The sequence below is a fragment of the Lathyrus oleraceus genome, chromosome 6 (assembly GCF_024323335.1).
Source record: "Lathyrus oleraceus cultivar Zhongwan6 chromosome 6, CAAS_Psat_ZW6_1.0, whole genome shotgun sequence".
Lineage (NCBI taxonomy): Eukaryota > Viridiplantae > Streptophyta > Magnoliopsida > Fabales > Fabaceae > Lathyrus > Lathyrus oleraceus.
In genome coordinates this window covers 426,706,328-426,730,312 of record NC_066584.1, presented here as the reverse complement: position 1 = coordinate 426,730,312, position 23,985 = coordinate 426,706,328, and the positions used below count along the sequence as shown (strand labels likewise).

General features: G+C 38.8%; 1 protein-coding gene across 2 annotated transcripts; it reads left to right on the top strand.

Moving 5' to 3' along the window:
* The first annotated feature begins 225 nt into the window (after nucleotides 1–225).
* On the top strand, nucleotides 226–2,110 carry LOC127092847 (probable WRKY transcription factor 27). Of its 2 annotated transcripts, none has more exons than XM_051031739.1 (3): nucleotides 226–914; nucleotides 1,407–1,520; nucleotides 1,627–2,110. In XM_051031739.1, the coding sequence occupies exons 1-3, from the start codon at nucleotides 457–459 to the stop codon at nucleotides 1,925–1,927; spliced, it is 873 nt and encodes a 290-aa protein (XP_050887696.1). In that variant the 5' UTR covers nucleotides 226–456; the 3' UTR covers nucleotides 1,928–2,110. The 2 variants fall into 2 exon arrangements, with proteins under 2 accessions (XP_050887696.1, XP_050887695.1); XM_051031738.1 differs by having other exon boundaries at nucleotides 1,615–2,110.
* Nucleotides 2,111–23,985: the final 21,875 nt, after the last annotated feature.

Sequence of the window (23,985 nt, the reverse complement as noted above, 5' to 3'; positions counted from 1 at the left end):
CTTATGGAATAAAATTTTAACATATATACCGGTAGCATGAACGTAGGAACTTTTCTAACTAGGAGCATCAGAATCATCGTCACAATTCTTTAGACTTTAGACCCCACTTTGACATTTTCACAATGTCAATGAAAAAGGCAAGTGATTTTCTCATTTTTAAAGGACCAAATAAAAACCTCTCAAGCTCCTCCAATCCACAACATCCTCCAACCTAGCCCACATGATTCCACTTTCACATTTTCTTTCTACTATAAAAATCATTATTAACCCAACTCATGCTCCACCATTCTTCTTGCTTCATCCTCTTCACTTTGTCTCCAAAAAAAGTCAGCGCCATCTTTCTCTAACATTTTTCTCCTTATTAGTAACTTGCTTCAATAACCAAAAACATCACACCAAAAACTTTCAACTTTCTAGCCCTAACCAAAAAAATAATCTCTCTTTGCATTTATAATAATGGATGAAGATTGGGATTTGTTTGCCATAGTTAGAAGTTGTCAACCAGCTACCAATAATACTACAAGCAATAGTTCTATGCCATCTTCTTCCACTTCTGATCTCAAGGTAGAATTAGAATATGATGCATTTTCTTTTCCCAATATAGTGCATCCTATAACCAATGAGATTCAAGAGCTAAACCAATTATTCACATCTTTTAACCCCACCAACACCACTACTACCACTAGTGCTCATGGTATCAATCCCTATTCCCCTACTCATATGGCAAAATGCATTGGACAGCAACAAAACCACCTTCCCCCTATTAATTCCTCTTCCATTTGGCCTAACTTTGTGCAAGAAGCCTCCACCTTCAACAAATTCCATAACCAACATAATCAAGTACAAACAATCCAGAAACAAGAATTTCAAGCACCACAAATCATCCAACCTCAAACACCAAGATCAAGAAAAAGGTATATAAACTTTTTCCAATGTTCACTAATAATTGAGTATTTCATTTCATTACTTAAAATATTGATCATTTATGGCATAATAAAAATATTACATAGTAGTATGGTTTTAAATTGCGATCGTGGTCGTAAATCGGTTGCGGGTATTATAATTCTGGTCATTGCGGTTGCTATAATTCGCATGATTTTTAATTGGGAGGTGTTTGAAATATATCATTAAAAAACAATTGATGTTAAAAAATTTCATTACATAAATTGAGTTTTTGGATTTTAAAATTTTGAATTTTGGTGAAAATATTTGAAGAAATTTTGGCAAAATTGTCTGATGTGATTTCCAAATATGATCAAACGCATGATTTTAATTCACATCTAAATCGAGATCTGATATGATTACAGAAATTACCGCATCAACAAAATTACATCAATATTAGAGTTGTAGTACATACATTTACATTATATTGATATGTTTTGTATTTTCTTTTCCCTATTCAACAGAAAAAGTCAACAAGGGAAAATGGTGTGCCATGTAACCGCAGATAATCTCTCAGCAGATTTGTGGGCTTGGCGAAAATATGGGCAAAAACCTATTAAAGGTTCTCCATATCCAAGGTACTAAAAAAATACATAAAATTTTTCAACATATGATAATCAATTAGTTTAAGAAAACTAACGACATAATACTTTGTTGTTGTATTAACATTAGGAACTATTATAGATGTAGCAGTTCCAAAGGTTGTACTGCGCGAAAGCAAGTTGAAAGGAGTAACACTGAAGCAGACATGTTTATTGTGACGTATACGGGAGATCACAATCATCCAAAACCTACTCACCGGAACTCGCTCGCCGGAAGTACACGAACCAAGTCTCCGACGATACATCAACCCACTTCAATTTCTTGTCAAGCTAACAATGCAAATTCTTCTTCCTCGTCGTTAGGAGCTTCGGTTGAAGAAGAAGAGGATATGGAAGTGGAAATGGAAACTGATGAGGAAGGTGAAGAAGGTTGCGAATTGTGATACTATGCCACTCGGTGGGATTCAATCACAATCACTTTCACGGTTGAGTTTTTTTGTTTTTTATGTTATTTTATTTTTTGTGAATGAATAGTTTAAAAACAATACTTATCGGGAATTTTCTTATGTATTTGTGACATTGTTTCAAAAGCACAAAAGAAAATGCATTAAACTTAAATTGTTTGAGTTTTGTGGTTGCATTTTTGAGATTCCCTTAACATCGCTATGCAAAATGTTCAGCAGTGTTTGATTCGTCGTATTAAAGTCATGTTTTTGAAAGTTCCATGTAGAACAAAAGAGTGAATACCCTCCACCAAACACCTACAACTTTGATCGTGATGTCAGCTATTTGATTTTCATTTCTGCAATGCTTCAAGTATAGCTTTTTATTTGTTACTTGCTCTCTTCTCTAAGATAGTGAAATTTCATTTCAATGTGTTTGCTTCTTCCATATGCTATCGGGTTCTTGGTCAAGTTGATAATAGACATGTTATCAGTTCTCATAGTCATTACTTCTTGATTCTTTTCTTCAATATCATAAATTAGATTCACCATCCATGCTGCTTGACAGGCACATAGAGAAGCAGCTATATATTCTCCTTCACATGATGTTAATGCATTAACGTGTTGTATATTTTCTATCCTCAGCATCATCACACCAACGGGTGCACCACCTTACATGAACACATAACCAGTTATAAACTTTCTATCCTCAATATCACCACACTAACTTGAGTTAGAAAATCTACAACCACACTCTTTTGTATATTTTTCTACACTAACTTAGCTTGTGTTAGAAAATCTGTTGTAGGAAACAAAATTTCATAATCTAGTGTTCCTTTAAGATACCTTAGTATCCTCTTGTTGGCTGCAAAATGTGACAACGTTGGCTTCTGCATATATCTACCAACCATGCCTACAATGTAAGCTAGATCAGGCCTTGTGTGACAAAGATATCTCATTGATCCAATAAGTATTCAATATTATGTTGGATCAACATCATCTTCATTTGAATCTTGTGTCAATTGCAGTCTTGGTTCAGTTGGTGTTGATGCAGAATTGCAATCTTCCATCTCAAATCTCTTGATTATCTCCATATTATATCTTCTTTGGTGCACCGTCAGACCTCTACCACACTTGTAGAATTAAATTCCAATGAAGTATAAGATGTTGTCAAGATCAGACATCTCAAACTCCTTGCTCAAGTCAACTTTGAAATCTTCAATCTCTTCTTGCAATTTCCTGTTATTGGCAGATCATCTACATAAAGACAAAGTATTAGTATATCACCTTTGTTTATTCTAACATACACCATGATCAGTTGTACATTTCACAAATTCCTATTCTCTTAAAAAATCATATATCATCTTATTCCAAGCTCTTGGAGCTTGTTTCAGTCCATACAATGCTTTATGTGGTTTGTACACCTTGCTTTCTTGGCCTTTCTTCTCAAAACCAACTGGTTGTGACACATAAAACTCTTCATCTAAAGGGTCATTCATAAATTCACATTTCACATCCATTTAACACATTCATAAGTTGTTCATGTTTGTCAAACCAACAACCAGCCTTATTGATTCAATCTTGGAAACTAGTGCAAACACTTCATCAAAGTCGATTCCTTCTCTTTAAAGAAATCCTTTGGCCACAAGTCTTGCTTTGTGCCTGGTCACTTCTCCTTTGGGATTCAGTTTTAGCTTATACACCCACTTCACATCAATTGTTTTCTTTCCTTGTGGCAATTCAACTAGTGACCAAGATTTGTTGACTTCTATGGACTTCAGCTCCTCCAGCATAACATTCATCCAGTTTTAATCCTTGAGTTCCTTAGCTACATTAACAACTCACCTTCATCATTAACCACATCAGCTAATATGATCTCACAATCTTGCAACCTTGTTGGCATGTTCTTATTCTTTGAGATCTGCTTGAACTCTGCTACCTTATAACTGAATCTCCTTGTTATCTTCACTGCTTATTTAATCACACATGATTCTCATTGAATCCTTCTTGACATTGTCATTCTAATCCCATTTTTTCAGTTCATCAATGATCATATCTCTGTTGATCACAATCTATCTGCTCACAGAATCAAACAACTTGTAGCCACCATTTGAATGATATCCTATCAGGACCATTTGGGATGACTTGTCATCAAGATTTCTTCTCAACTGATTAGGAACATCTCTATGTGAAATAGATAAAAACACCTTCAAGTGGCTTAGACTTATCTTGACACCAGACTAACATTCTTCTAGTGTAATTCCTTTTAGCCTTTTGGTTGGACATCTATTCAAGATATATGTTGCAGTGGACACAACCTCGCCATGTTCATGATGGTCATGTTATTCCTTTTGCAGTTCCATTTTGATGAGTAATGTATGGTAGCACCACTTCATGCATTATCCTTTCTCTTTCACGTGAAACCAAATCATTTGACACACACTTTCCACCACCACCAGTCCTCAAGATCTTAATCTTGTGACCACTTTGCCTTACCATCATGGATTTGAATTTAGTGAACACCTCAATAACATCACTCTTCTTCTTGATCAAGTATGTCCACAACTTTCTAATCTAATCATCTATAAATGTAGCAAAATATATGTTACCTCCAATTGAATCCATTTTAATAAGATCACATACATATTAGTATATGACTTCAAGAGTGGTTTTAGAATTACTTCCTGCATATTTGCTAAACTTATTCTTGTGATGCTTGTCTTGAACACATTCCTCACACACTTCATTTGGAACATGGATTTCTAGTAGTCATAAAACCATGTTTCTCTTCTTCAAGTGGTTGCTATCTCTAAATTTGAGGTGACCAAGCCTGTAATGCCATAGGTGCCTTCAATATCAATCTACCATTTGAGTAGTCCTAAAACCAAGTTTCTCTTCTGCAATTGCTAGGAATTTTTGTTCCATTACATCAAGTTCAATCTTGAAGGTTGTATTCTGAGACATAGGTGCCTGCAATATTAATATACCATTTGAGTCATGTACTCTCATCATCTTGTCTTCTATCATCATTTTTTAGTTCTTCTTAATTAATTGGCCTATGTTGAGTAAATTTCTTTTCATTCATGAAATGTACATCACAATTGATATCAATGATTACTTGCCATCTCTTTTAATGATCAGAACATCACCAATGCCTTTAACTTCTAAAGTGTTATCATTTGTAAACTTTTCCTTGTTCTTTATGGAAGGATTGGTATTGACGAACCAATCTTTCCTACCTGTCATATGTGATGAACATCCTAAATCCAAGTACCATTGATCTTTATGCATGTCTTCCTCCTTTGCTGTCATAATCAGTAGCACATCTTCATCATCTTGTTTTGTAAGCTTTGCATCATTTTCTTGGTTGTCCTTTTTTCTTTCAAAACACTCATTTGCATAATGACCATACTTTTTGCAATTATAACACTGAACATGAGTTTTATTGGGCTTCCATCCACCTCGTCTTCCTCTGCTTGCAACAACATCTCTGTGACTGCTTTGGTTTGTAGGTTGCCTTTGATTTGAAGGGCTTCCTTCTTGTTGATAACTTCTTCCATTTAATTGTTATAACCTCCTTTATCTTTGTTGCCATTCCATTTTCCTTTGCTTTTTTTTTTCTTTTGCTAATTGTTCCTGAAATGCCACATCACTCTTAGTCTTGCTTGCAGATCTTTCACTCCGTCTTTTCTCATGAGATTCAAGTGTCTGTTGCAGCTCCTCCTTTGTCAAACTTGATGGTCCTTTGATTCTTCTATGGTTAGAACAACATGATTGAATTATGGAAGCAAAGATCTCAAACATCTTGATCTGATTCACCAGTCTAGTCACCCTAGTGAAAAAGTCAGTTATACTTTCATTTTCTTCCATCTGAAGCAAATCGTACATTCTTTTGTGAGTTTGTAACCTCACTTCTTCCACCTTCTCAGCACTTGTAAATGACTTCTTCAAATTATCTCAAGCCTCATTCGATGAATCTACATTACCAGACTTTTCAAAATTGTTCGGATAAAACACATTGGTGGATTATAAAGAGAGATTTATAATCCTTCTTCTTTAATTCTTTATGAAGAGCCCTTTTTTCATATATGGCCTTATGCCTAAGTGGTGTCACTTTGTTCTTCACAAGATCCCATATATCTTAATAGCATAAAACAACCTTCATATACTTACACCAATTGCCATAATTCTTGCCATTCAAAATGGAAAGATTTGCTGGAAAATGGCCATTGGGATGAGAAGATGTTGTTCTATGCTTCCCAAGAATCACAATAAATGCTCTAGATACCAAATGTTGAAGCAAAACCAACTTGAACAAAAATCAATATGCACTAGATTGATTGATTAACCCTCACACCACTCTTCACTCAAGTGATACAGGCACGAGATTTGAATGATTCAAGCATATTCTTCACACTTTAGGATTGAAAAGAAAAGAAAAAGAAAAAGATTGGAATAAAGAGAGAGAGAGAGAGAGAGAGAGAGAGAGAGAGAGAGAGAGAGAGAGAGTGTGTGTGTGTGTGTGTGAGTGAGAGAGAGAGAGAGAGAGAGAGAGAGAGAGAGAGAGAGAGAGATGAGAAAGAAGAATGGAGTTTATTATTGTGGTATTTCTCAATTACAATGAGAGGTGGTATTTATAGACACACTAGCTATCCAAATCAAATTTTAAAATAAATTATCTAAACTGTCTGATATACCCCCTCGGTTATATGATATATCCACCTGCGTATATCCTTAAACCAATATCAATTTTCTAACAAAATTTTTAAAATAACATTTTGTTGTATAACAAAATTGTAACCACTAACCAACTTGTTACTTGTTTCCTAAGTAACATAAATTGACATTGTGAATTACACTTTCAACTGATAAAATTGGTTTGGTAATCTAATTTTTTAAAAGTATTTTTAGAAAGTATTTTTTTATTTATTTATGAATTTTAAAAACTAAAAAACTATCATAGGTTTTAGAGGTCTTGATTTTTAGTTTTAAAAATTGAAAAGATAAAAAAAGTGCAATTATTATTAATGACAAAATTTTAATATCGAACAACTTTAAAATGTAACATTTTTATATGAATCATATTGTTTTATGAAAACTATTATTTTTATATGAATCATATTGTTTTAGGAGTTAAAGTTGTGAAGGAAGAAAATGTGTATGTTGAAGAAATTATATGCATGGAGAAGAGAGATCAATAAGGGAAGAGGGAGAGAGAAACCATGCTCAAACATGTTCAATGAATATAGTATCTCATAACATATGTGGAAACAACCCACTTAATCTCAAGTATCATGGTTTGTTCTCCAACTCTATCTAGTAAAAAAGGCTCGTGGGGGAGTTAGGAGTGGTTGTTAACGAGATCCTGACCTGAGATCTTAGATGGATGAGATCTTTCTTCCTTTGAGAGTTATCTGTTGTTGTTGAGTTCCAGGCCTTGTTTAGAGATGTTACCCTTATCTTGGATAGAGATAAATGGATTTGGAAGTATTATAGTGAGGGTATATTATATATGGCCTTTCTTACCTCGCACATGGGGAAAGTCCGACTTCTTCTTTTGTCCCCTTACCTTTCCAAACCAAATATTCCATCTTCTTTGGGGTAGTTCGCTCTATCTAAGATTATACTTTTCTCTTGGCAGTTATTGTAGGATAAATTTCCTTCCAGAGTCAAACTATTTTGGAGAGGCATTTTATCTAACCCTAGTACCCTTCTCTGTCCCTTTTGTGGATTGTCAGATGAGACTGCTTCTCACATTTTCGTTACTTGTGATATAGCTTCATTCGTTTGGCTTAATCATTATGTAAAAATCTAATATTTTTTATATCTTAATTTTAATTTTACAAGGGAAGGGTTTGTAGGGATAAATGTAGATGTGAATGGAATGCCATGTACATTTATACTCTTTTTGGTACATTCATAAAAAGAGAGTTGTGGAATGAATTGGTAGATTTTAGAAACAAGTTCCCTGGGGGAGAATGTTGTGTAATTGGGGATTTTAATGCAGTTAAGAAGGAGATGGAAAGGAAATTAATTATTTCTCAAATTAATCAAATCAATATGCAAGAATTCCAATATTTTCTAGAAGGTTTGGATGTGGTTTATGTGCCTGCTATTGGAAACAAATTTACTTGGTTTAATGGGGAAGGGAGATTTATGATTCGATTGGACTGGTTTTTTATATATGAAGACTTGATTGAATTTTTTTAAGGGAAAGCTTAGAACATGGAACTATGAAGTGTTTAGGAAGATAAATTTGAGGGTAGAAGAGGATTTCAAAGATCTTAATGAAATGGATCCGTTAGTGGCAAGAGAGTTAAGGCTAGTTTCAGATGAAGAACCAAGAAGGCGCTTAGAGGCTTCTAAAAAGGTTTGGCATATGAGATTTGAACTCAAATTTTTTCATGAAATTTGGAATATGAGATTTAGAAGAAATGTTATATTGTGACTAAACACTAATGGAGGTAGGTTAGAGCAAGTGAAAGAATTTAAATTGGAAATACAAAATTATTTTCAAAACAAATTTCAAGAGCCTAATTCAATAAGACCTTTGTTGGAAGGAGTAAAATTTAGGAAACTGTAAGGGGTATATTTTAAGATGCTTGAGGAACAATTCAGTTTTGAGGAAATTAAGAAGGTGGTTTGACATTGTGAGGGTGAAAAATGTCCATGGGCCTGATGGGTACAATTATGGCTTCTTTTTAATGTTGGGGTGTTCTTAAGGATGATGTTATTACTTTTGTGAGGGAATTTCATGCTAATGCAAAATTTCCCATGGCCATCACTGAATCATTTATAACTTTGATTCCAAATGCCCATAATCCACAAGAATGGGTTGAATTCATGCGAATTTGTCTTATAGAGTCTCTATGCAACATTTCGAAGTTGCTAGTTACAAGATTGAAAAAAGTTGTTAGTTCATTAGTATCTCCTTGTCAATCAGCTTTTATACCTAATAGGAAAATGCTTGATGGGGTGTTATTAATCAATGAAGTGGTGGATTTTGCAAGGAGAAACAAAAATGAATGTATTCTTTTTAAGGTAGATTTTAATAAGGCATGAGATTGTGTACCTTGGGAATACCTTAGATATATTTTTGCAAAGGATTGGATTTGTGTTGGATGAGAACATGGACACAAAAAGTCTAGAGGGGGTTGTAGCACCTCAAATTTGCACCTATCATTGTACATACCATCTCATATTAGGCCATAACATATCATGATACATTGCATAGCATTGCATTGTCCTCAGTTGCCTCAAGAGCAAGCAAGTCAAGAATTAGGTCAAACTGATCAGGAGATCAGTCCACCAATCAAGCAAAGGTGTTTCTCAAGGAGCCAAGGCCCTAGGGTTTGTTCGACAAGTTCACATGTCTTGGAGGTCCATTTTAAGTGTTTAAGTCAAGGGTTGGATGTTCAGAGGTCATCAGTTCATGCACAATCAGTCAATTAGGTCAAAGACAGTCAACAGTCAGTCAAAGCAGTGGATGGTGGCCATTCTTGCAGAATTTGGGCACCATGATCAATCATCAAGAGTCCATACAACTTGGGACATCATTTGAAGTCAAGGTCTCAAGGAATTAGGGTTTGGAATTCATCGGTCAGTGCATAGACAGTCAGAAACCCTAGAAAGTCAAAGTTGGTCAACTGTGGTTGATTCTATAGTTTTGATGGATGGAAATGGTTTGAGAAAGCTTATTCATGTCCTTATAGGCCTCATGTATCATGGCAATCAACATCATTGAAGAATTTGAAGCCAATCAGAAAATTTCCCAAAATAGAAAGTGGACCTGTAATTTCAACTGCCAAAAATGGAAACTTCTTGATCCTCAACTTGCATCATGATACAAGCTTCAAATGAATTTTTTCCCAACATGAAAGTTGAAGATCTTGTTCTCCCATTTTCAAAAAGTCCAAGAACTCTCAAATCCCATGCATGGTTGTCAAGATATGATCAAATCATTTTCACAAAATCTTGAACTTCAAAAGGCCATATCTCTCAAACCATAAGGCCAAATTTGGTGGGGTTTTTTCCTACAAACCACATTTTTCCTCCTCTTTCCAAAAATATAAATTTCATGAACCAAAACCTTGCCAATCAAAATGGCATTTTTTGACTTATTCCATTTAAAATCAAGTTTGACTCAAGTTTGACTTTTTGATTTAGGCCTTTTCAGCATAATTGGGCAATTGGGATTCATTTTAAATGTCATTTGCAAGATGTTCCAAGCCCAAAATTGAGCAGCATTCCATCATACCACCTCCATATACGCCTTTGGTTCACAAGTGGAAAATAATGCATTTTGGTTCATTTAAGCAAAACAAGATTACCATTTCATTAGCAGACCTGAAACAGCAAGTGTAAGGGTCATGTGCAGCCTGTTTTGAAGCCCAAATTCGTGTACAACACTGCACCTCCACTTTCATATTTTCCAAATTAGCAAATGTGCAATTGGTTCTTTTTAAGATAAGCAAGCTTAAGCATTTGATTAGCATTGTTAAACAGACCAATATAAGGCATTTTTCTGCCAATTCCAAGCCCTAGATACAGCCTTCACACAACAGAAACACTCTCATTTTCTCCTTCTTGCATTTGGGTCGATTTACATTTTTCTGCTAAAAAACTCTAAAGACTCGAGCCTCCCTTTCTTGAACCATCACCAGGCCATCACTTTGAAGAAATTTGGAGTGTCAAAGTTCAGCTGTAATCTCATTTCATATTCTGTTTTTCTCCAAGCACCTTTCCATGGCAGAATGAGATTTAAGCATGAGCAAGCATCACTGAGCTCAAAGATTTCAAGCATCCATCTTAGAGAAGCATAATACACATCTGTTCAAGCTCATACAAGCAAAAGGTTGCTGAATCTTCACTGCTCATCATTTTGGTCAGTTTTTCGATTTGCTCTTTTTGCTAAGCTATGCCATGTTTAATGAAGGTCTTTGAATGCTCATTCCAATGAACCTTAAACCATTGAAAATGATTGACTGAGTTAGGAGAAATCTGGCTTTGAATTTCTATGCTCAAACTTGTTTCCATTGATTTCTCTTGTGTGAGCTTGTTTTAATGATTTTGCTTGCTGGATATGTGATGCTTATTGTTGGTAGATTCGATAGCCATGCTTGGTTTTCGTTTCTGGGGATTTTGTTCATGGTCGATTTTTGCATGATGATGATGATACCCTGTAGCTGAACCTTTAAACTTGCCCAGAATTCGCATGAAATTAGGTTTGTTTGTTGCTGTTTGATGATTGCACGAATGTTCATTGCCATGATTGTTTGAATATGTTGTTGGAAATCTGCTGGTGTTGATGAACATGAATTTAATGCCCTGCTGTTAAAACCCTAAGCTTTCTTAAACCCTAACCACTTTTTTTTCCAGAATGCTATTGGCTGCTGTTGCTCATTGTACTGTTCCATTGGCTAGTGGCCAATCAAAACATTTCGCCTGCTTGCCTTAAACGCAGAGTTTAGTTAAATGATGCGCCTTATTACTAAAATGCCACTGGTCAACATCAGTTTGACTTTCCTTGCATCTACTTTGTTCATGTTTATTCCAATTTGTTCATCAACTTCCACAATTCACAACTCACTCAATTTAACTCCAAAAATCCTGAAATTTTTTCCATAATGATCACATGAATGTCTACTTTTTTATCATTATTTTTCCAGATTTTTTGGATCAGGGAATTTTAAATAGCTCTAGGGTTTATGAAATGTGACCAAAAGTTGTACATGTTGCCAAAACCATTGTGAAATAATGATGATGCATCCATTGGTTCTGAAAATTTTTGTGGAGAAACTAGACACATTCACCTTTGTTTCCATGTAGAGTTTATGCATTTATCATATGTGGTTTGCTGGATATGAATTTTTGAACTAGGGTGTTACATTTGGTGTCACACCATGAATATGCATTTTCCCAATTTTGGTTGACATGTTTCCTTGCATCCAAATGATCCAATTTTTTGCATGAACCATCTCCCATATGTCTAGTTGATGTGTGATTTTTTCTGGATTTAATTGTGCTGTCTTCCTATTTGTTTGTGAATTTTCTTCCCTGCCTGGTCAATGGTTGACCTTATGTGATACATGTTGCCAAATCCTTTGGGAAATTCTCATACCATATTGTATGATCATGAAATTTCATATGTGATAACTAGACATCTTGAGCTTTGCATTGGTGTTAATCTCATTCATTTCTCATCTGTTTTCAATTTGATGTGATTTTTTGAAGTTGACCCATGTTTGTTGACTTTCATTGTGCATGCTTAAATTTGGTTTGACTTCTTGATTTTCATTGACTGCCTTCCTCTCATCCAAATGCCATGAAATTTAACATGCTTACCATGCTAGATGTTAGGATTGAGTGTGATTTATTTGATGATTTTTGAGATTGTTTGGGTTGACTTTTGATGCAAGTCATTCTGTTGACTTTTTTGTGCTTTCATTTGCCTTACTTTGACTTCAAATGTTCATGAAATGATGATAATGATTGATATGCATGTGAACCCAATTGGAATTACTTCTTGATTGATTGAATTTGATTTTGATTGAATATGGTTTGCTGTTTTGACTTTTTCATTCACTTTTGACCCTAGGCTTGCCCTAGTGGTCCAGTTACTTACTGTTGAGTTTGTGTTTTCAGGTCGGGCACTAAATGACCATTGAGATCACTTTAATTTGGTTGAGTTTGGTTATATGTCATTGAGCTAACCCTTGTTTTGTAGGTGGCTTGACTCATGTGCTTGAGTCTTGTGCTTGGCACAGTTGGTTATTGGTTTTGACTGTTGTGTACCAATTCCTTTTGCTTTAAATTGTTGAACTGTTTACTGATTGGTTTGACTATTTCAGGTACCCTTAGTTGCTTAAGTTCTCTGAACTTGCTTTGCTTTGCTTTTTAGCAACTTGCTTGAGGTATAATCTCTTTTACTTCATGTAGTCTGGAGACCCGGCCTGTTATTTGGCCGGGCAAACTGTCTGAAGTCCTCCTTAAGAGGCAATGCTTGTGTATGTTTAAATTGTCCTTGCATTAAGTCAAAGACCTCCTAAGTGAAGAGGCAATTGGCAGAACCCAAGGGATAAGCAACCTATCCCCTGCTATTCAGTGTGTCTTCTGTTTTGCTCACACCACTGTGTTGATGCATTACAGATAAAAACCCAAAGATCTTGTGCAATTGCACAGTTGAGTCAGTATTCAAATGTGTAGAAGGGTTCCCACTTTCTGAACCCACACATTCCCGTCAAATGCTCTCCCTGGCCAGGGATAGAAGCAATGAGGCACACCCCTCATCTCTTTTCATCTGCTTCACCTTAGCCCCTCAATGGCAAGGTTAAGAGCAACACTCACCCCATTCCAGAGGTTTGTTTGTTGAGGTTGATATGACCCCTCGACTAAAACCTAACCCATGTTTGAGCCCCCTTGTTGGTGTGTTTACTTTATGCTGTATGTGTTTGTGTGTGCTTATGTGGTGTGATCATATCCCCTAGGTTGTTAGGCTCCGCGTAGTCTCGTTTGCATGTCAATTAAGGTAGCACGGTTCCTTCGTATAGGACTTCCTTTCTTGCTTGCTTCTTTAAAGCACAAACAAACACCATCCCCTCTTAAGGATACATTCACTCCTTCTACTACAGTTGAGTAAGTCTCCAAAGGTCGAGCATCAGGTAGATTGTGCAGTGATGTTGTCCACTTAAAAAGCACAAACCAACAGTAACTGTTTAGCCGAACTACGGCAACTCTGATTCTCATGTTCAGATGAGATACGTAGGCACGAGACGCGATGTCTTGCCGAGTTTGACTAACAACTAACAACTAATCCGTGCTTGTTTTCGCCCTCGTTGCGATCCTTTCTCTCGCCCTCGTTGCGATCGAGACTTTCCCTTTCTCTTGCCCTAGTTGCAATCGAGTCCTTTGTCCCTCCGTGGCCGAACTACGGCAACTCTGATTCTCATGTTCAGATGAGATACGTAGGCACGAGACGCGATGTCTTGCCGAGTTTGACTAACCGCTAACACTAACTCTTTTCTCTCACCCCTGTGTGATTGAGATCTCTCTTTTCTCTCGCCCTCGTTGCGATTGAGACCTCCCCTTTCTCTTGCCCTAGTTGCAATCGAGACCCTTGCTTCCTGTGCAAGCCGTGTCTAGGATAGGTTGGCCCGTGTGCCATTTAGCTAGAAACCATAACTTAGGGTTGACTTTGCATGACAACATCTAGGCTCGAGTCGTAGTCTCCCTAGAGTTGTGTCTCCCTCTGTTATCTGGTTAGGCTAGATCCTTGTCCCTGCGTAGGGGAACTACATCGCCCTGATCTTCATACCAGATGAAGTATGTAGGCAGGAGATTGAGCTGATCTCTCCGGGCGCCTTTCTTTTCTTTTGTGTGTGTTGTTTGGCAGTTATAGGCTGAGTCCCCGACTCCCTATCTATCTGGTGTGTTTGTTGGTTCGGATGCTGATGTAAGTCCAGCGATTGGCATTCAGGCTCCATGTTTGCCTGTGTGTTTTGTTTGCTTGTGTGCGTGTCAGCCGAGCTACGAATGCTCTGATTCTTCTCTCGTCCGAGAAGATACGTATGCATAGGATGCGACATCCTAGCGAGCATGTGTCGTTTCCCCAGTCCGAACTACATCGCCCTGATCTTCATACCAGATGAAGTATGTAGGCAGGAGATTGAGTTGATCTCTCCGGGCGCCTTTCTTTTCTTTTGTGTGTGTTGTTTGGCAGTTATAGGCTGAGTCCCCGACTCCCTATCTATCTGGTGTGTTTGTTGGTTCGGATGCTGATGTAAGTCCAGCGATTGGCATTCAGGCTCCATGTTTGCCTGTGTGTTTTGTTTGCTTGTGTGCGTGTCAGCCGAGCTACGAATGCTCTGATTCTTCTCTCGTCCGAGAAGATACGTATGCATAGGATGCGACATCCTAGCGAGCATGTGTCGTTTCCCCAGTCCGAACTACTTCGACTCTGATGTCTATGCCTGATAGACTAAGTAGGCCCAGGATACGATGTCCTGCCGAGTCAGTTTCAGTCGGTTTCTTTTGTCTCTTTTCAGCCAGTGTGCGTGTGTTTGAGCAGTGTTTAGCAACCAATATTCCTTCCTTTAGTGCGTGGATCCCGTAGAGTACTACGGATGCGTAGGGGTGCTAATACCTTCCCTTCGCATAACCGACTCCCGAACCCATCCTCTTTGGTCGCGAGACCATGTTCTTTCCTAGGTTTACTTCGAGCGTTTCCTTTCCCTCTTTTGGGATAAATAACGCACGGTGGCGGCTCTGTTGTTTCTTTCTTTTCCCGCCGGTTTTTCGCGTAATGCGACAGCTGGCGACTCTGCTGGGGATGTAGAGAAGTTGACCTATGCTGGTCCATCTTCCCTGAGCGAGTCTCTCCTAGCGCTCTCTAGGATTAGGGTTTTGGTTGCTTTGTGCTGTGTGTATTTATTGCTTTCATTATTTGTTCATTTCATTTATTGATTGCATTGATTGTGTGCATTAATGTTTGCATTCATATTCATTATTCACTCTGCCTGGCTGGTTGTCTGTTTTCCTTTGTGAGATGAGTTCTATACCCGGACTCGAGTGCACTCTAGGATAGGAGAATGGCATAATCTTGTTGACTGGTGTGGAGTATTCCTTAGCCAGTTGACTTGCGAGTCCATTCACTTGGTGGAGGTCATGTTGAACTAATAATGTCACACAAGTTATTTGTGGTTAGGCATTATTCTTTCAATCATGTGCCGCAGAAGCCAAGGACCTTAGTTTACCAAACCCATCTTGGCCTATTTTTAGGAACGTAGTGCGGAGGTCGTTCAGATGTCAGTTCTGATACGATTGTTACGCGATACTACACTCATAAGAGTTTCTCTTGAGAATATTTTTGGAATACGAGTATTCGTTCCTCCGATAACATTCGAAAGATGGAACGATGATTATGGGAACCTCTGGTAGAACATGTCTGGCAGGTTTAAACCCTAGTACACTCCCTTTGGGTGGTTCTTAACCGAGACTCCATGCTCGTGACTCTCAACAAACCCATGATTCGTGGTTGAGTCGTTCAAACATTGTTAATATCAATGGATCCCGGATCAGGGGTAAAACCTAAAATCCACCAAAGCGGCTGGTTGATATTAAGGATGTTTGAGCTGGTTCATGTACCGTTAATATCAATGGAACTTGGGTGTCGATAAGGTGAAAACCTAAATCCACCAAAATGGATGATTGATATTAGGGATACAATGAGCTTTCCCACGACCTTTGTTTGGCGTGTTTTGCTTGGTCCTTGAGTGTGTTTGTTGCATTCATGCATTCATACATTCATCTGCATCCATATCATCAGAAAAAAGAAAATTTTCAAGGAACTCAAAGGAGTTTATCTGCAAAAAATTTCAAAACATGAAAAAACCGGAAAATTTTTTCACCTGATATATCTGATGAGATATTCTCATATATGATCAAAATGCTAAATATTTCAAAGTTTGCAAATAAAACCCTCGAGTTCCTTTGAAATAAAAACAAGCATATGCATAAACACTTCATGCATCATTTGCATAAACAGGTGTTTTGTTCCGGTCTCCCGTCCAGTGGTCTGACCCTGCGATCTTCATTTATTTTGAAGACGCACTTTGCCGGTATTATACCAGAGCCATCTCTGCCAGATTGATGGATCATCCTGAGCAAGAGAATTGTGAACTCAGAGAGATATTTGCCAGACTTTGTGCTGTTGATGGATTTATTCCTGGTTAACCAATCCCGGGCTGGCATTGGCTACTGTTCTGGGGCATGCAATGAGCAAGGTCTGTTCAAGAGTGGAGGATTCATCCACGACGATCAACCTGAAGAAGAGGATGCTGCTGTTTTGAAAGAGGACGCAGAGGACTTGAACAATTTCATCATTCCTGGTGGTGTCTGTCACAATCGGGTCACTGTGGGCGTTCCTACAGTTGTTCATAAGTCAGAGTAACAATCACTTTGTTTAAAAACCCTTCTCCCATGCCAAAAGGAGAAGTGATGGCATTGTTGGCAACATTTTGTGCAATGATATTTTCATTCAAATAAATTCATGTTAAACATTTGTTTTTCCTTTTGTTTTCCCTTTTCACTTTTGCATGAAATTGGTGATCACAAAAAACCTAAAAAAAAAACAAGAATAAAAGCAATCTTTTCATCTGCATAACGATTGTCTTGTTTGATTTTCAAAGTGCTTTTCATATCAAAATCATTATGCAGGCTGTTTCTCAAACCCATTGAACATAATGATCGGACGTCATCTCCCAATTTTGAATTCCCTATATTCGAAGCGGAAGAAGATGATGTCGAAGGGATTCCTGACGAGATTTCCCGACTTCTTGAGCGAGAAAAGAAGATCACACTCAGCTGCATCTCGAGAATCAGCAGAACAGCCAACTGGGGCATTATCAAAAGGAAAAAAAGAGAAAGAAAAAAGAAAGAGAGGGTGCAAAATCAAAAGAAATCAAAATCAAAAGAAATCAAAATCAAAAGAAATCCAAATCAAAAGAAAGAAAAAGAAAAAAAAAACAAAAGAAAGATAGCACCCTCAAAGTCCCAAGTTGGCTGATGCTGAATTCGATCGAAAAAGAGATCAACTGCCATGGTCAGTTATGTCAGCAGAGAGTGAAGAAAGCATTCGACGAGAAGATCAAGCTTCGTGTGTTCCGAGGAACCTTGTGCTCAAGAAAGTCTTGCCTTTCGTGCCCGATTCCAGGGGCAAGTGAACTCCAAGCTATGAATGTCCATATGTTGTCAAGAGAGCCTTTTCAGGCGGTGCTCTGACACTTACAACAATGGATGGAGAAGTTCACTCGTCCTGTGAATTCCGATGCAGTCAAGGAATACTTCGCCTAAAACAAAAAAAGCAGAATAGCTCGCTAAGTCGAACACCCCAAAGGGCGACTTAGGCAAAAAGGAGCGTCTCGGTGGATTGAAAACCCGAAAGGGCGATCCAGGCAAAAGTTAGAGACATTGAAAAAGAAAGAATTTGCATCCCGCTAGATTGAACACCTCACACTGGGGCAATCTCGGCAAAAATTAGGGATTTGGCAAGTAACTGCATCTTGACAAGACTGTGCTCTATATCTGTCATCCGTCAGGAATTCTCGATTCGTCATCGACTGAAGCTTTGAATACATCGAAAATTCAGAATGGTAGAGGAAAGGTCATTATGTTCAATGTAGCCCTCTCCAATATATATCACCGATTTCAAACTTGTACAGATCTATGGAGTCTCGCCCTTTGCAGACTACCATTCCATCACATCAATTTGAGCTTTTATCCAGTTATTTGCACTCTTATCTGTTTCAACTCAACAAATGTTTTGCATGTTTAATTGATAAAGTATCATTGTTTTCAAAATAAACGAATTTTTCAAAATTGTTCTTAAACAAAGTGAACGTTCACAATGATGGAAGGATACTTAGGAGACCCGCAAGTGCTCTCCCGAGGGTGGTATGATTACCGACAGGTAAGACAATTGTTCGTATCTCGAGCATGACTGTATCTTTGTCCTGCAGAACCTCGTATGGTCTCTCCTCAGTGAATTTGCCTGACGCAGTGTCGTTTGAAGTTATTCATCTTCATGTTCCCGGCAGTACAGATTCTTCCTCTAAGTCCCTGTTAGCTCTATTATGGGGCATCCCCAGTAGAGTGCTGTTTGAGCCCTATCGTGGGGCATCCCCAGCAAGTTTGCTGTTTCGGACATTATTGTGGGGCAGCTCCCCTAGCAGAGTGTTTACTGAAGACTTCAACTTTCGCCTCTCCAGCAGAGCAGTCTTCATCTCCCCCCAGCATGGGTGCTTTTCTTGGAAGATTCGGTATTTGGTAGATTGACATCCCAGTACTATGTCATGCCCTCAGATAGATCCCCCAGCGGAGTTGTTGGCATGATGAGCCTTATCAATGCCTATGTATCCTCATCAGAGATCTGGTTGCTTCTTGGTATCCCTGATTTCCAGCACAAGTTGTTGTGGCGCATCCGCCTGTATGTTGAACTCTGTTCTCCGGTTGTGACCGACGATCCCTCCGGAAGCCTCTTATGGCTCTTCCTCCCCTGCAGGATAAATGTTCCCTGATATCCCAGTCCCCAGTGGATTTTCTTTGCTCTCTGGTGGCTTTGGTTTTCTCTCCGGACGGTTGATTCCCGGACCTGCGTGTTGAGCATGTCTGTTTGTCAGCATCCGTCATACATTCATCATGCATAATGCATACATGCATAATCATAGCATTCAGATACTCATGTTGCAGCTGTTGCCGTGTATCTGTTGATGGTTGTCTCCTGCTGTTTGTTGATACTGATCTCTCCAGTAGATTTTCCTCAAGCAAATATGGGTGTGTCTGATCTCTCCATGTAGAGCCAACCCTTAAGCAGAAAGTGTCTATCCTTTCCTGCCATTTCCCCACTGAGATACATCCTCGTGGATGACGGTTGTTTCCGTTCCCTCCCAACACACATTGGGATGGGTTTTCCTATTGAGTTCTTTCCTCATTAGGATGAGTCTTGTTTCAGTCTGCCTTTTGGATCGATCCTAAATTGGCTTCCTGTTGGATGTCTCCCGTGCTTCCCTGGGGCATAAATGAATAGTTGCTCACTAACCGACACTCATTCATCTTATCCTCAGCGGAATTTGTTGGCTTCTACCTACGACCCGGTAGTTGTAAGTCCTATCGTCGTGGTTTTCTACCCACAAACCGGTAGTTGTAAAATCCCACTTTCATCCCCTGGCGGATATGGTTTGTGGTTTTCTACCCACTAGCTGGTAGTTGTAAATCCTTTTTTCTCACTCTGTCTCTCAGTAGATTTGTTTGGTGGCCTCTACCTACAAACCGGTAGTTGTAAGTCCTATCTTTGTGGTTTTCTACCCACTAGCTGGTAGTTGTAAAATCCCACGTTCTCCCCTTGTTGGAGATAACCCTTTGTGCTCCTCCTATCGATGACTGGTTACCTTTATGTGGTTTTCTACTAACCGGTAGATGTAATCCCCTCTTTGCAGTTATCAGTACCCAGTTTGCGGTATTGATATTCTTTTCCCCTCTGGATACTTGCCTTGATCAAGCAGTATTGTCCCCATTGGGTCTTCACTTTCTTTTTGGATACTTGCTCCGAGTAAGCAATTTTATCCTCTTTTGATTGGTCATCTTTGCATACCTAGTCCTGGTACCGATGCCTTTCTTGTCGGTCGATTATTCATTTAACAACCTACAACCCGGTTATGGATAATCTTCCATGCGAGTGTATTATCTACGTTTGACGGCTATAGATAATATGTCTTATGTTTTTCCGGTATTCAGACCGAAGAAGTTTCCGACGATCAGGTCGATGTACTTATGTTTTTCCGGTATTCAGACCGAAGAAGTTTCCGACGATCAGGTCGATGTACTTATGTTTTTCCGGTATTCAGACCGAAGAAGTTTCCGACGATCAGGTCGATGTACTTATGTTTTTCCGGTATTCAGACCGAAGAAGTTTCCGACGATCAGGTCGATGTACTTATGTTTTTCCGGTATTCAGACCGAAGAAGTTTTCGACGATCAGGTCGATGCACTTATATTTTCCGGTATTCAGACCGAAGAAGTTTCCGACGATCAGGTCGATGTACTTATGGCATTCAAACCAATTCACGGTTTGGTCGGTCACCCGTTTCATACCTACAACCCGGTATCCATGGTGTTCCTTCCTGTTTGCTCGCTGTTGTGACCTTGATCCCCGAGTGGAGCGGGTTTCACGAAATATTTCTCCAGCAGAGTTCATCCTACCAGTGGATTGAACGGGTGTCCATGGCAGACAGATACCCGCATCCCCAGCTGAGTTGTTTCTACCTGTGAATTATGTGGGTCGTCCTCGGCGGAGTAACAGTTATTCCCCAAAGCAGAGTTTATCGTATCTGAGGTTTGTACAAGCCTTATCCCCAGAGAGTTGCCTGGTTTAGTTTCCCCCAGCGGAGCTTTCATTTCCCCAAGCGGAATTTTGTGGATTGATTGGGCTATCCTCAGCAGTTTACCTTTGTTTTCCCCTAGCGGAGTTGCTTTATTACTCCCCAGCAAGTTGCTTTGTCCTCCTCTGGTGGGTTTGTGTTGTTGGCTATCCCCAGCAGTTACCTTCTGTTTCCTCCAGTGGATTTTTCTTGAAGATTCCTCAGCACAGTCGTCCTGTGTATCTCTCCCCGCAGAGTTCTTATCATTTTGCATTGCATATAGTAATCATTGCATCCTCAAAACGGCGTAGCATTTCCATCCCATATGGAGCATTACGCCATAGAAAAATTCAAACATATGCATTCATGTGTTCGAAACCACATCAGACCGTATCCCCCGGCAGAGGCGGATCATTCTTGTTCGACATCAGCACCAAGTCTGCTACAGTTGCTTCGACAGCATTCAGAATTGATTATCCCCACAGAGGTTTATTTCCTCACCCGATGGTGACAGAAAGCTTGTTTCTCCCCAGTGAGACCCCCAGCAAGTGTTCAGCCTTGCCTCAACATGTCCCAGATACTGTTCATGTGATACCAGTAAGTGTCATGTCAGTACCCACGTGTGTTTCTTTTGGTGTCGGTAAACATCATCTTTCGATGTCGGTAAACATCGAGTCTCACCCAGTCATCGGTAAATGTCTGGTCATTCTTTTTGATGTCGGTAAACATCATCTTTCGATGTCGGTAAACATCGAGTCTCACCCCAGTCATCGGTAAATGTCTGGTCATTCTTTTTGATGTCGGTAAACATCATCTTTCGATGTCGGTAAACATCGAGTCTCACCCCAGTCATCGGTAAATGTCTGGTCATTCTTTTTGATGTCGGTAAACATCATCTTTCGATGTCGGTAAACATCGAGTCTCATCCCAGTCATCGGTAAATGTCTGGTCATTCTTTATTCTCTTGTTAATAAAATCAAAACCCCCAGAAGTCGTCGGTAAACGTCTTGTCTGGTATCACCACAAAGATTTTGTTCCTCCCCAAGCGGAGATGCCATCGGTAAATGGCCCAGTTTTCTTCGATATCGGTAAATATCGACTTCCCAGTTGCAGCAGCCATCGGTAAATGGCCTTGATATCGGTAAATATCAGGTTTGCTTTGAAGCCACCATCGGTAAATGGTCTTGCTTCCTTTCTACATCAATTTGTTTCCCAGCAGCCATCGGTAAATGGTCTTGCTGAAGTTGATATCGGTAAATATCAAGTTTTAACCATCGGTAAATGGTTTGTTTTTCATCAATTTGTTTCCCAGCAGCCATCGGTAAATGGTCTTGCTGAAGTTGATATCGGTAAATATCAAGTTTTAACCATCAGTAAATGGTTTGTTCTACATCAAATTTGTTTCCAAGCAGCCATCGGTAAATGGTCTTGCTGAAGTTGATATCGGTAAATATCAAGTTTTAACCATCGGTAAATGGTTTGTTTTTCAGAAATTTGTTTCCCAGCCGCCATCGGTAAATGGTCGTGCTGAAGTTGATATCGGTAAATATCAAGGTTCCAGTTCTTCAACCATCGGTAAATGGTTTTGTTCCTCTGAAGCTGTCATGCAGTTTGTCATCGGTAAATGACATGGTTTTCCTTGTATTATATCCAGTCGGTGCAAATTTCTACGGTTCTTTTGTATTCAATCCCTGTTTACCCTGAAAGTCTGACAGCCGCTGCTATCATCCATTCGGGTTCCCAGTTGATTGAATAGGGGCAGCTGTAGCACCTCAAATTTGCACCTATCATTGTACATACCATCTCATATTAGGCCATAACATATCATGATACATTGCATAGCATTGCATTGTCCTCAGTTGCCTCAAGAGCAAGCAAGTCAAGAATTAGGTCAAACTGATCAGGAGATCAGTCCACCAATCAAGCAAAGGTGTTTCTCAAGGAGCCAAGGCCCTAGGGTTTGTTCGACAAGTTCACATGTCTTGGAGGTCCATTTGAAGTGTTTAAGTCAAGGGTTGGATGTTCAGAGGTCATCAGTTCATGCACAATCAGTCAATTAGGTCAAAGACAGTCAACAGTCAGTCAAAGCAGTGGATGGTGGCCATTCTTGCAGAATTTGGGCACCATGATCAATCATCAAGAGTCCATACAACTTGGGACATCATTTGAAGTCAAGGTCTCAAGGAATTAGGGTTTGGAATTCATCGGTCAGTGCATAGACAGTCAGAAACCCTAGAAAGTCAAAGTTGGTCAACTGTGGTTGATTCTATAGTTTTGATGGATGGAAATGGTTTGAGAAAGCTTATTCATGTCCTTATAGGCCTCATGTATCATGGCAATCAACATCATTGAAGAATTTGAAGCCAATCAGAAAATTTCCCAAAATAGAAAGTGGACCTGTAATTTCAACTGCCAAAAATGGAAACTTCTTGATCCTCAACTTGCATCATGATACAAGCTTCAAATGAATTTTTTCCCAACATGAAAGTTGAAGATCTTGTTCTACCATTTTCAAAAAGTCCAAGAACTCTCAAATCCCATGCATGGTTGTCAAGATATGATCAAATCATTTTCACAAAATCTTGAACTTCAAAAGGCCATATCTCTCAAACCATAAGGCCAAATTTGGTGGGGTTTTTTCCTACAAACCACATTTTTCCTCCTCTTTCCAAAAATATAAATTTCATGAACCAAAACCTTGCCAATCAAAATGGCATTTTTTGACTTATTCCATTTAAAATCAAGTTTGACTCAAGTTTGACTTTTTGATTTAGGCCTTTTCAGCATAATTGGGCAATTGGGATTCATTTTAAATGTCATTTGCAAGATGTTCCAAGCCCAAAATTGAGCAGCATTCCATCATACCACCTCCATATACGCCTTTGGTTCACAAGTGGAAAATAATGCATTTTGGTTCATTTAAGCAAAACAAGATTACCATTTCATTAGCAGACCTGAAACAGCAAGTGTAAGGGTCATGTGCAGCCTGTTTTGAAGCCCAAATTCGTGTACAACACTGCACCTCCACTTTCATATTTTCCAAATTAGCAAATGTGCAATTGGTTCTTTTTAAGATAAGCAAGCTTAAGCATTTGATTAACATTGTTAAACAGACCAATATAAGGCATTTTTCTGCCAATTCCAAGC

What these genes read in the sequence shown, in the direction of transcription:
- LOC127092847 (XM_051031738.1), top strand. Translation starts at nt 457, where the DNA reads ATGGATGAAGATTGGGATTTGTTTGCCATAGTTAGAAGTTGTCAACCA. An exon ending in ACACCAAGATCAAGAAAAAG is followed by an intron (nt 915 to 1,406) that starts GTATATAAACTT and finishes CCTATTCAACAG; the next exon opens with AAAAAGTCAACAAGGGAAAA. An exon ending in AAAGGTTCTCCATATCCAAG is followed by an intron (nt 1,521 to 1,614) that starts GTACTAAAAAAA and finishes TATTAACATTAG; the next exon opens with GAACTATTATAGATGTAGCA.